This window comes from Xiphophorus maculatus, chromosome 8 (genome assembly GCF_002775205.1).
Source record: "Xiphophorus maculatus strain JP 163 A chromosome 8, X_maculatus-5.0-male, whole genome shotgun sequence".
NCBI lineage: Eukaryota > Metazoa > Chordata > Actinopteri > Cyprinodontiformes > Poeciliidae > Xiphophorus > Xiphophorus maculatus.
In genome coordinates, this window is record NC_036450.1 from 16,912,423 (window position 1) to 16,925,919 (window position 13,497).

At 38.8% G+C, this 13,497-nt stretch overlaps 1 protein-coding gene across 4 annotated transcripts in view; it reads left to right on the plus strand.

The window, feature by feature from the left end:
• Positions 1 to 12,003, plus strand: part of znf462 (zinc finger protein 462) — a 53,975-nt gene extending 41,972 nt beyond the window's left edge. For 3 of the 4 annotated variants that reach the window (XM_023338773.1, XM_014473958.2, XM_023338774.1), the window contains exons 7-13: positions 1,037 to 1,234; positions 4,046 to 4,286; positions 4,379 to 4,518; positions 5,411 to 5,634; positions 6,821 to 7,214; positions 7,559 to 7,688; positions 7,999 to 12,003. In XM_023338773.1, the coding sequence (XP_023194541.1) occupies positions 1,037 to 1,234; positions 4,046 to 4,286; positions 4,379 to 4,518; positions 5,411 to 5,634; positions 6,821 to 7,214; positions 7,559 to 7,688; positions 7,999 to 8,218 (1,547 nt within the window). In that variant the 3' untranslated portion in view covers positions 8,219 to 12,003. The remainder of the gene's footprint in view (positions 1 to 1,036; positions 1,235 to 4,045; positions 4,287 to 4,378; positions 4,519 to 5,410; positions 5,635 to 6,820; positions 7,215 to 7,558; positions 7,689 to 7,998) is intronic. The other variant, XM_023338775.1, reaches the window with a different exon arrangement.
• Positions 12,004 to 13,497: the final 1,494 nt, after the last annotated feature.

Sequence of the window (13,497 nt, forward strand, 5' to 3'; positions counted from 1 at the left end):
GCCACATTGCAGTCAGATTAGATTTTCTACCTTGCTTTTTGAGCACATGCAACAGAAACGAGGAAAGTTGATTCTTTTGTGGTGTCACGATGACGATGTCGGCAATACCGACTGATAAGATTAGCTTTTTAAAATAGCTTGGCCACCAGTTTTACCAGCAGTTTACTATTATGAATCCTTTTAGTGAGATCTCTATAATTAACACAAATTTAAAAAAATGCAATTTCTCAAGTGCTCTACCAGAAGCCTTTTTAATTTATCTTGATGGAAATCAAATGCTAAAATCACGGTCAGACTTTCAGTTCAGTGCAGAATCTTTAAATCCCCCAAAAAACCAAATTCCTTCTACTTGGTCTCCAAAGGTCTGTATTTTATTCAGTGCCTTTTGAAAAGTTTCCATACCCCTTAAAACTTAAAACTTTTATTAATTTTTTTCTTGTTATAACTTTAAACATTAATTTATATTATTGGGCATTTATACAACACAAAGCGGTGTATAAATGTGAAGTGGAAGGATTACCATAAAAAGATATCTAACATTCTTGACAAATAAAGATCTGAACCTTGATTAGCTATGCTAACACATTGATCTGAAGCTATTGTATTAAAGCTATAGGGTTGAGAACCATTTTTGACAGCTTCTAACTGGATTGAATATTGGTCTTTGAACTGTCCTAAGCTTTAGATGTAGTTTTACAGCCCACTGCTGTTTGTGTTTGATGTTTCTGGTTCTTATTTGCCAGTATCATTTGAAAACCATGTGTCATTTGCCGTCCTATTCACAATTATGTGTTGGTCCAAAAAAATACAGTGTAGTTTGTGGTCGTAATGTCACAAAAGTGCTAGGAGTTCGAATACTTTTACTAGACACCGCGAATACAAAGGGGAGCCCTAATGATTCCAGGTTGTCTTGCCTGTTACAAAATAATACAGATGGCTTTGTTTCTGCAAAAAAAAAAAAAAAATCTTTGTCAACTGTTTCTCTAATAATGGATAACAATATATATTTTTTTAACATTTGTTCATTTCCTTCCAGGTGAGCAGTACACATACAAGTGCTTATCCTGCCCATTCTCCTCTATGACCATCAGCCAGCTGAAGGAGCATTCTCTGACGGACCACGGCGAGGTTCTGACCCTCCCTAAACTCCGAGCTGCCACCCAGGCTGCGCACGCTGCTATCAGGCTCCCCCGACAGCCTGCGCACACTGACCATTCTCATCTGACCACAGATGGTATAACGTCATCTTCTATATGTTTTTCAATAGATTGGAGACTACTCAATAGTATTAGGCGGAAAAATTGAGACTTTTTTGAAGGTTTAGATGGAATATCTTGGATGCAGATTACAAGTGGGCTGGATGGAGATAAAAGTAAAAGTTGCCCTGTGTACTTTCTCAAAGGTTGCGCACATTCCGTAGCATTAGTTGGAAGATTTTATTTTCCCAAGTCAAGCTAACAAGTTTCACATCAACTATTTTCATTCCCTTTTTTATGTCAGACATCTTGATGCACTTACAAAGACAAAATCTGCTTTGGATTCTTGCCTTCCAGGTCTCCCCTCGGTTTCGTCTTTGACGCCTTTTCTTTGCTGAATATGTTTAGTCGAAGCGGTGTTCTGGCTGCAGCTTGACACGCTGCTGTGTTTTTTAGGTGTTGCCGTGGTTTTTTCTGCAGCAGCGGCGTTAGCTTGCAGGCTTTTCTTGGCAGCAGCTGTCACCTTGCTGCTGGAGCTGTGGAATCTTCCCTGGAGCCGGTGCAGCATTCCTCAGTGCACCATCCACTGCTGTCAGCTGTGCACTAGCAGGACAAATGAAGCATTGAGAGAGAGCAGAGCTGACATATTGAATGTCTCCATGCTGCGTCAAACCAGCCACCTTCCGCTGAATATCTGAAATTCAGACCGAGCAAGTCTTTTTTTTGTTCTTCCTTGTGAAGATCACCTGATCAATTACCTTTGTTTTTACAAGCAAAATTTACCCAGTATTCCTTCGAATTATGTCAGTAATCGAACTGACACTCAAACTTGACGATATTTAAGCTGATGATGTGGCTGTAACAACTGCATGGTTCTCCTTCTTCAACAATGGAAACAAAAAATTAAATAGAGCTCTGACTCTATTTCATTCAAATCACCACTAAATTTGCTTTGTTTCTGCTTTTTTTTTTATTCCACAGTGCAGAGAGGATAATAAAACATTAATAAGCTGTGGTACATCTGAACTTCTCTACCTCTTCTGCAAATGTCTGAAATCGGATCTTAGAAAAAAAAATAAAAAAGTGCAAGCTTTCCTTTTGTAGTTCTTCTCATTTTGAGTGCTGAATTCGGCTTTTCCTACATGGGTACATAATCTATTAGTGTGCCTTCCGCTTATTTATTGATGTGTTGGAGGCTCAAAGTAGGACGAAAGCATGAGCCCAAACACTGATATCATAGACCCTTAGGAGAGGGGGAAGGAGGATGAAGATGACTGAAGATGCTCACTCTCTTATACCTACGATGGTGAAATTGCGCAGTTTAACGCAGCAAATCAATCCAGTACTGTAGCAGTAGGTAGATTACTTTGTTTTATGCAAGACGTGTATGAATTAAACAAATGAGCCAGTAATATGAACAGACTTGCAGATGCACGCTTGAAGCTTAAGCTACACAAAATGATGGCAATTTGTGACTTCAGTGACTTCTGGCTCTGACTTGAAGTTTCTTTTGTTTGTGAGGCAAGCAGATTTTATTTGATTTATGTTCATATTTTATAAGAATAACTCAAAAACCTCAAGTCTGCTACATGTCAGCAAACTGAGGTCTTGTTTTGTCTTCATAATGCAGAGGTCCGCTTAAGTTCCTCATGAATAAGTCTCAATGGTGCGATTAGCTCGGATACCAGTAGCATGGTCAATAAGCAGAAAATATGCAAATATGCATTATCATCCTGAAAGCTACAGGTTGATCATACATAGGAGAAAAAAAATTTTTGTAGTCTGGAGACTATACCAATTTATATGGATATTAATTTTGTCAATATAAAATGCAGTATTTCAGTTCCAGTTAAGTTGTGTTTTTATGTTGGCTAGTTCCAGAAAGAGCCAAACATCTTGTACCGTTCTAATAAATTCTTGTTCAATTACAAAACCTGAAGTGAAAGAAGTTTTTTTTTTTCAACAAGAAAGGCTGAAAAGTAGGATGTTCAGTCCCATTATTCAAAACTGTGACATTTTGTTGTAATCACAGTTGCAACTCTGTTGGGCTATGTTTCCAGCTACTTTAATGACTGTTATTTTTGCAGATAAATCTATTAGAATGTCTTTTTTATTCAACTAGAATGATGGAGAGGGCTGTGAACAGCCATTATCAGGTCTCTGTTATAAAGGTCTGGACTCTGACCTGGCCATCATAAAACATGATTATGCTTTGATCAGAGCCTTTCCATTTTATCTTTGGATAAGCGATTAGGTTGTTGTCCTGCTGGAAAGTGAACCTTCTGCCCAGTCTCATGTCTTTAGGTGACTTTAACAGGATTTCTTATAGGATTGCTTTTTGTTTAGTTCCATCCCTTCTCTCATCATCTCTGATCATCTTCCCTATTCACAATTTTCCATCGAGAAGCTATTTTCAGGTTGCTTTTAGCAACAGCGTTTTTATGTTGCAGTGTAACAATGGCTTTCTTCCAACATTTAAAATACCTGGATAGAAGTTGTTCTGTTCAGAGATTCTTGCACCTGAGCTGTGACTCTCTGCAGCTCCCACAGAGTTACCACAGGCTTTTGGCTGTTTTTCTGATTGCTTTTCTTGCACGTTCTGCCAGTTTGGGTGGACGGTCATGTTTTGGTAGGCTTGCCATATTGTTTCTGTTTTAAAAGGATTCATTGGGCAGTGTTACATGAACTGTCCAAAGCTTGGAATATTGCTTTATAAGCTTTCACACAGTCCTTCATTCTTGACATGTCTGGTGTGTGGTCTGTAATTAACAGCTGGATTTTTCCTGAGATGAAATAACTCGATTTTTAAGATTGTAATATTCTCTTTCTTTCTCCTGCCTCTTTCTTAGATCCGTCAGATCTGGAGCCAGCTGATGTTTGTGAGGAACTCACTCGCTACAAGCTGGCTTCCCGGAGTCAGATGTCTTTAAACTTTCAACCCAGCGGCTCCACGCCATGCGGCATGCTCACATGCGAGTTCTGCGAGTTCAGCTCCGGATACATGCAGAGTCTGCGGCGGCACTACAGGGACCGCCACGGCGGCAAGAAGCTCTTCAAGTGCAAAGACTGCTCCTTTTTCACCTGCTGCAAGTGAGAGAAAACTCCCGACCTTCATTCGAAGGGCTCCGTTTTATTTTGAAATATTATTAAGGGTGCAAAATCCATCCGTAAATGTTTTTCAGGGATAACTTTTCACTGCATGTCGAGGCTGGTCACAACAACAGTGGAAGCGGGGATTTACCCAAGGAACTGCACTGCCCTCTCTGCCTCTATCACACCAAACACAAGAGCAACATGATTGACCACATTGTTCTGCACAGAGGTACGCATTACTGGTCATGGGAAGTAGAAGTTTTACAGGAGTGGTTCGAGATTTTTGCTGTTTGTTTTTATAAGTGCCAACTCTCCTATTGTTCCAAGGTTCCAACATACACACCGAGTAAAGAATTAATATAAGAATGTTTTAGCATTTTGACTTATTTAACATCCCATTCTAATTTCTAGATACTTATTATTTATTTTTGACATGAAGGCTATTTTTAATTAAGGGTTTAATTCTAAGATTTATGTGTAGCAATTTGAAATTCAGTGTTATCTATTCTGTACAATGAATGAAGCTGAGCTTAAGCCTTAGATTAGGTTTAAAGAAAGTTAGTTTAGCTTACTTTATTCTATTTTAACTTAACTTTTTTGTCTCAGTTTAGCCAAGTTTCCCTTAGTTTGGGTCAATTTGCCTTTAAACTGGCAGGTTAAAATAACCTACCAGTTCTTTAAACACACTAATAAAATGCAAACCAAAGAAACAAACTTTCCATTAACTTGCCCTTAATGAATCTGTGTTTGCAGTTTAGAAAAGTTTTATTTCTATTTGACATTTTTATGGTAGTGGAGGCAGAAGATTTTCTGTAATGCGTTAAATGTAAGCCTCGACCTAGTGTAGATAAGTCAAACATAAACAGTAACATTTTAGTTTCACAGACTGGAAACTGCTGCTTCTTTACTTTTTTCTTGCCCTGGGGTCTCTCACTGGTTCCCTGGCAACCTCATGGTGACGTCAAGACTACAGGAAGTCCCAGTGCTCTGTTTGCTTTTCCTCACAACAGCCCACAAAATGTGCAGCACTGCAGACATATCTAATTTAGATTCACACAAATCTTCCTCCTCCTCTTCCCGTCTGTTAAAATGAAACTAATTTTCACTTCCCTCTCCATCAGAAGATCGTGTGGCTCCTCTGGAGATCAGCCGCTCCAAGCTGTCGCGTCACCTAGAGGGCCTTGTGTTTCGCTGCCACAAGTGCACCTTCACATGCTCAAGTGACCATGCCCTGCAGCTCCATCTGCAGAAGCATGACGAGCTTAAGCCCTACCAGTGCCAGCTCTGCTACTATGACAGCAGCCGCAGCAGCCAGCTAGAGGAGCACCTTCGCCTTGAGCACAAGGTCAGTTGGAGACCAGTATGTGCGGTTTTGCATAGCTACATTTTCCATGGATACACAGAAACTATGAGCGGACTTTCAATGAGCAGAGACTTGTTGGGTGAACTACACCAGGGTGTCTATTATCAGCAGAAGAAATGAATACCTTTGTAATTAGGTTGAAATGAAAGAAAAAAATAAATAAAGCTGCACTTGGGATGTTTCAGAAAGGAAACTTTTCTGTGATGGTTGCAAAAACAAATGATCTCTTAGTGAAAATAAACTATCTTTACCTTAAAGGGACTCTGTATCTAAGATTATTTCAGCCTTTTATAACTAATGTACATGTTCTGATATTATTACACATTTATGTTGCAGCAGGTGTTTCTCCATTTATTCACTGGCAATGAGTAGATGTATCATAATGTTTTACGATTTATTTTGTTTTTCTCTGGAATCTAAATCCTTCAAAAGCCTCCATTTCTAATTAAAAATCTTTTAAAAGTATGCTTAAAAGAGAGCAGCACCGTTTCAGGGTGAAGCTAAAGAATTCAGAGATCGATCTTTTGAGCTGAGAGCGTTACAGAGCACCATTCACCTAATTCTTCAGCAGGTGTTTCACAAAGTGCAAAAGAAAGAATAACCTCTTTTAATCTGTTTCAGGTTATCAAGAGGTTCTAGAAAATCATCAATATAACTAAATATATGTCTGAATAACTGCATTGTGTGACTCTTATAATAATGGCTCTATTTAGTGCAAAAGTTCAGGCCTTCTAAAAAACAAAAGTTATGCCAAAACTCAGAAGAGAACATAAACATTGCTATTTCACTCCAATCTTTCTGATTATACAATTTTTAAACATGAACCTGCTTTGCTTTTATATTTGATGCTCTAAACAATAGACTGATCTTGTTTAGATCTGGTAATTCTAGCTTTTATAAGCATATAAAAGTCACCGAATGTTCCTGATCCGAATTAAAATGAAAGAAAAAACCTTTCTTTAGAAAAGCTTTGTTTTTTTATTTTGCTTTTGTATGGAACATTTTCATCTTTAAAACATTTTAACTTGCCAGTGAAAATCCTGCCTTTAAAAAGTGAAACAAAGGTGTCAATTTTGCACTGTTCTTGGGTTGCAGTATTTTAAACACCTCCAAATGAAAGACATAATTAAAGCTCTTAAGGGAACCCTGACATCTTGTTTCTGATCAGGTTATCCGTAACTTTGAGCTGATGGGCCGAGTCAACCTGGACCAGCTGGAGATGCTAAATGAGCAAGAGAGCAGCGCAGAGGAGGAAGCTGAGAGCGAAATTCTGGAGATGGGGGCAGACGGAGAGGCCACCATGCAGGTGGAGGAAGAGGAGGAGGACGAAGAGGTGGAGGACGATGACGACGAAGGAATGGAAATCATTGAGAACATGGTGGATGACCAGGAGGAGACGGATGACAAAGATGGGGAGGAAAACATCAGAGAGGACGGGGAAAATGAGGCGGTGGAGGAAGAGGAGCAAGAAGAGGAAGAACTGCGGGAGGAGGAGGAGGAGGAGGAAGAGGAAGAGGAACAAGAAGTCAAGGAGGTAGTGAAGGAAAACACTGTCCCGCAAGGTAAAAATGCACATCAACCAAAGGCACTTCTTGTATGAAATGTTTATGGAACATAGGAAGAAATAGTTTAACACTTTTAACAGCGTTAGAGTGATAAACTAATATTTAAAGGAGCAACTATTTCCATCAGATACAAAGAGGTAGAAACGTCAACAGCTGATTGTGACTGAGCTGCCAGTGAAAGTAGCTAAACTTTTCTGTGGACTAAATTTACAGTAAATTTAAATTTACATTGCTTTAAGAGTTAAAGATGTGACTTGATTACCAATTGCTATGATTTTCTTGGGCTGTAAATGGCTCACTTTGTGCTAAAGTTAAGCATTTGTTTCAACTCTGTTTCCCAGAAGTCCTTGCGTCTCCCAGCAGCACCAGCTCTGGGCCAAGCAGCGGAGAGAAGCGACTTCCCTGCGAGTTCTGTGGCCGCTGCTTCACCAACAGCCTAGAATGGGAGAGGCATGTCCTGCGACACGGCATGTAAGTCTCAGCACTGCACAGCGTCTGGGCTTTTTTCTCTCTTTTTTATTTTCTTTCTCTCTGCCTCTCTCCCTCTAAGTCTCTCTCTTTCTCTCACATGTTTGTTCTAAAAATGGACCAAAAGTTGACTGGAAGCTGCTAGTTTTACTCTGGAAAAGTATGGGTTTTGGAATTTGCTGTCGGAGCCCGGAAATTAATTTGTTCCATGGATTACATCTACCAAAGTTGTGCCGCCAGGAAGCTGAATTTTGTGTAAGGAATGCAACTAGTCTTACATGTCTCTCCTTCATGTCCCCTCCTTCATCTCCAGGGTAGTTAACAACACGCGCCTGGACACCGGCTCCACGTCAGCTACTGAGGCCTCTGCTCCGTCCTCCAGTGACTCCTTTGTTAATGCGGACTCAAGACTGGACCTGGCCAGTAACGGCAAAGAGGAAGAAGATCCCACTGATCTCTCACTGACTAGTCAGAGCCAGTATGTGGAGGACAAAGAAATGCTTCACACCAAAACGGATCAACAGTCTCCTTAAACTGATTGCAGCGACTTCATGCTTAAAACAATTGGAAAAATCAGCGCAGAAGCCTTTGGGAGGTTAGAATTTAAAGAAAAGTGACTTTTATCAGTTGGTGCATTAGTAGATTTTTTTTAGGTGTTACATATAAATATTAGGTTGTGCTGCATAAAAAACATCTGAGCCCTTTTAAATGGGCAGTCCCCTTGGACAGAACTTAATATATTGGTAACCAATAGTGAACAGAACTCTTTTATCGCTGACATTCTGGTCACATCCACCAAGAAAGATCCCTACCTTGATGAAACCAAGCTATTTATGAAGAATATTGTCCAAATCAATAACTTAAAGTTAGCATTTTATTATTTCAAGCATCTTTTGCTTCCAGGTTTGGTGAATTTTATCTTTAAGCCAACGGCGGGTGAAAGAGATAAACGTTTGCCCCACTGAACAGCGACCAGTTCTTACTCCTTGGTAAAATTTGGGACTTTTTTTTCATCCTGTGTTAAATGTGTGGGAATATTCCTTAGAAAGAATGGCACCTTACCTATGTTAATAAAAATCAAAAAGCATCTTTTCCCCATTTTAGAGATTTTGAACATTTTTTCCAGCCTTTGTAGCAAATTGCTATAATCTAGGTCCCTTTATATTATATTATACTGAGTATAAGCCTTCAACCTGTGATGCCCAGCTCCTTTAACCTTTACTTTTTGTTTGTCCTATTTGTGAATTTACACAACTCCCCGTTATCCCTGTCAGATTCATGTTGTTAATAGACCTAGAGATATGTTTCAAGTGTCATATCTGTATTCATGTCCATTCAGAAATGAGCTGCAACTGGCTTAAAAATAATGGCCTCTTGACAAAGGCTAATTACACTTGTCTTTTCAGTGCTGATTGTTGGATTAGGTGTGTGCAACCACATCTGCAGAGACCCAGACAACATGAATTGAAACACAGGTTTACTGGGTTACACCGTGCACAGAATCAGACCACAGTGGGTTCAGACCTCATCTGTGTTTTGAAACCAGTGCCTTACAATAAAACTCCTCTACTGGCAAATATACTATATATAGCTTAGAATAACTACGTTCTTTAATGAAACCTAGAGTTTTAATACAAATACACACGTATATATCTATGTTGCTCCCCCCCAGTTGAAGACATCATCCAACAACTAGTTCTACTTCTATTGGTCAAACATAGCAAACTCCTTGTTCTTTCAAGATCGGAAAGATACACATCAGTCCAGTGACCCAAAGCGGCCTAAAGCCCCATGGTCTCCGTGACCTTAGCGATCATTCAAATTCTGCTCAGTCACTGCAGATTTTGACTGCTCTCTTTGTTGTCTTGCAACAAGAAGTCTTACGCACTCTGTATCACCTCTGCAGTAGAATGTTTTCTGAGAGACATGCACGATGCATCCGTCAGATCTGGAGCCAGCTGATGTAGTGTGTGTGTGCACCTCCGATCTTTTATTTTCTTATGTTCTTGGTGAGCAAGGATTGTCTGAGTCAGCTGCTTGGTACGATGCTTTTTGTTGCAACAGTACAATGGCAGAACCCTCAATGGGCGCTGGTGCTACCGAGGCTCCTGCAGAAATCACTCAGGACTCTGCGCCCACTGCGATGGTCATCATCACCATCATCTCACCACAGAGGTTTTGTGAGCAGGGTTTTTGATACACACCAGAAGACTTCTTCTAGATCCTGCAGGGAACATTTCACATTCTGGCTGATTTGGAGTCTCATAGTCCAGTCTTAGAGTAGTGAGAGCTGGTCTAATGCATCCTCAACTATTATTTTCTAAGCTTTGGTAACAAACATCAACAGTCAGATTTCCATTGTCATGTTTATTGATACAGTTGGCTGAAATATAGGTGGTAAGGCTTAGACACATTAACATTCAGGAGGGTTACACCCAGACAATACCGTTCATTAAAAAATGGAATTTGTAATCTTAAGTCTTTTTTCAAAGACTTAGATTCAATTCTGGGGAATAAAAGAGAAATTTTCTGCAACATTATGTCCGTTTGGGCTTTCATTAGCAGTCAGTTTTTCTTTTTTTTTTCTTTTAGAAGACTAAAAAGTAAACTTTTTTTGATAATTGGCTTGCAAATCCTTAAAAATCATATAATAAATTTAGGGTGGAAGCAGTTTCTGTTCTGTTTTGGAAAGAAAAATCACAGAAAAGACAAGTGTAAGCAAAGCAGAAAGTTCCAGATACACATATACCTGACTTTTTATGAGGTGAAAGAAATACTGTTAAACTCTTATTCTGTGTTGATAAACATGTAGTAGTCCACATTTGTGTGCTGTTTTTTTTTTTTTTACGATGGTTTATCTTGTTGATCTTGAAAAAAAGCAGAGATTGTATTTGTTGGAAGTTGCTGCTTAAATGCCCTGAAGCCTTATGAGACAATGATTCTGTTCAATTCGTGTCTAATTTGAGCAAAACCGACAGGAAACGGTGAACAATCTGTGATTTTAAAAAAACAGCGGATACTCGGTACCAAAATATTTATGAAGCCTGCTGTGTTTGCTGCTGTACTTGTCTTTTTATTATGATTATTATTATTATTATTATTATTATTTGCATTGAACTGTCAATGGAGATGGTGAATTCTAGGTTTGGACCTCGGAATCCTTGGATTATAGTTCAACATGTAGGAACCCAGGAAAGCTACATATTTGCAGCCATGTATAGAAAACAAAACTCCTTGTTAAGTGTGTGAACTGTGGTGTTTCAGAACGGATTAATCCACCCTGTTTTCCTTTGGGTGTTTTTTTTAATTATTATTATTATTTTTCAGGGGAAGAAAAAAAATTAAGATAACCTTTAGAGACTTTTGAATCTCAATTCCAACGTTATCGAGCTGTTGTACAACGTCTAGTTGCTTTTTTTGTGCAGCAAAGGAGTAGAAAGGAAGCATAAAAGGAAACTTATGCAGTTCTCAATAATCGGGCAGGGATGTTATTGTGGCGAATGAAGAGATGACGCGCGCAATAGTTCATTTGGAAGCACGAACTGCTTGGGTTCTCTTTCGAGCTTTGCCACCATATGGGTTTTTAGTCGACCTATAGATGTAGCTGGTCCATGTCTCCAAAATCGTGTCGCTCCACTGTGTTCTCTTGGTTAACAGAATGGTGACGACTTGTTTAGACCACGTCTACCTGCTCATAATCTCATAATCTTTCCAGTCAACAAGAAGTGAAGAAAGCAGCCCTTATCTGCTCCTCAGTTCCTGAAGTAACTTAAATCCAGTTGAGTTGGTGCTCAATTTTAAAAGCTGTTTTCCCATTTTGCAGAACAAACTTGTCTCCCTTCCCAGAAGGGAAAAGCCCGTTGAAAGTAGTTGTTGTAGGAATACAGTTTTTATTGCCCAGCCCGGTGTAAACCAGAGGATGAGTCTGGACAAGTGTTTCCATGAAGCTGTCGGCCTGGTATAGTTTGTTGTTCCGTGATGATCTTTGATGAATCCTTCACTGTGTTCAGGATCCAGACTGTAAAAATCCCCAGTTTACCAAATGTTCCTGCCCCTGCTGAAAACACACTGGATACTTGTATATATGTTTAGTTTGTTTCAAAAGCATTTCTCTTTTCAGACTGTTGTCTCCATAGTTTGAAACTAGAATCTTTCCTTGCCTTTTTTTTCCTATATACATCTGATTACCTGATGGTGGGTTGTGATGTTGCCTAGAATGATTGTTTACAATTTTATTCCATTTATCTCTGGATATTCTGTAAATATTGTAATTCATTGTCTTTTTTTAACTTGATAATAAAGTTATCAGAATACTGAATGTTGTTTTTTTTTCTCTGCTCTAAAATGTCCTGTAAAATGTTGTATTCTTGGAAATAACACAAAGGAGAACTAAGGCTTATGATGAGGTTTGATGTTATTTTAAAATAATTAATTCATGTAGTTAAATCATCATTTCCTGATTTCACTAAATTTCCCTACTAGAATGGAATTGGAGTTGGAGAATATCTCTAAGCGCTTTGCAATTCTAGGGAGTGAAAGTTTTGCCAATTAGTCTTTGCAAAGCAAAGCCTTGAACAGAGAGCATCTGCAAACTGACATTTCCAGGTCTGGCTGCAGATTCTCAGTTGGATTCAGGTCTTGACTTTGACTACGCCATTCTAACATGAAATGAATATGTGGTGACTTGAACTCTGCCCAGTCTGTATGTTTAGGATCATCCTACTGAAAGGTGATTGAAGCTCCTATATTTGTCCCCATCATCTCTGACCAGCCTCCCTGTCCTTGCTAAAGAAAATGATCACCACAATATGGTGCTCCTTATGGCTCTCACAACAATTGTTTTATTTTTTAATCGCTTTCTGTTTGATCTCTGTTTAGTTTTTTTCTAGTTAGCCAATACTCTTTCCATTTTCTGATGGTGGATTGAACAGTGCTCTGTAAGCACTGCTGCTGCCTGCTGTGTTCCTTGGTCTTTATGATGCTGTTTGATCTCTAATGTTCTCCAACAAAACTATGAGGCCTTCACAGGGTTTATACTGACCTTAAAACATCTGAAGGTAATAGGTTGCACTGGGTTCTGTTTAGGGCTATCAGATATGAGACTGGGGTCTTTATTATTTTACTCTAAACAAATGTCGAAAAAAATGTCTTGCAGTAATAAACTTTTGTGTTGGTCTGTCACATAATAGCCCAATAACATACATAGACGTTTGTGGTTGCAATGTGTAGAAATTCTCAAAAAGTCATGGACATTAAAAAGATTGTTTCGATTTTCTTCTTTTTGAGGGTAAGGTCTGTAAGCAGTGGCTCCAATTTGAATTTAGAAATGAATGGTCAACGCATTGAGCAGATTTCAGAAGTGAATTATTGTGGTTTTGTTTTGGATTCTCATTTATAAATTGAAAAGCATAGTGAAATGATGAGCACAGTTGCAAAAGCAAACCTTCATTTCCTCTACATGTGCACCTACAGTACATTTAGACTAATTCAAGATTGTCCTTGATTTCATGTTGTAGAGTTCCATGCACTTTATGATTCTCATTTAAGTTACATTGTGACATCCTGGTTTTATGCAAAATCAACCATGAGGCCTCTAAGAATGATATATGACCAAGCAATCAAAATCTTGAACATAAAACCTGTTAGATTTAATCATGCTTTATTCAATTTTGTAATTTCTTATGAATTTTAAAATTTTTTGTAAGGTTGGGATCCTCAGTTGCTCAGTGTTGTTGCAGTTCCTCTAGGTTTAGTAACTCATGGTGCATTCAGCAAGAATCATAAGGTATCTTTTTGTCAAATCTTCTTGAGT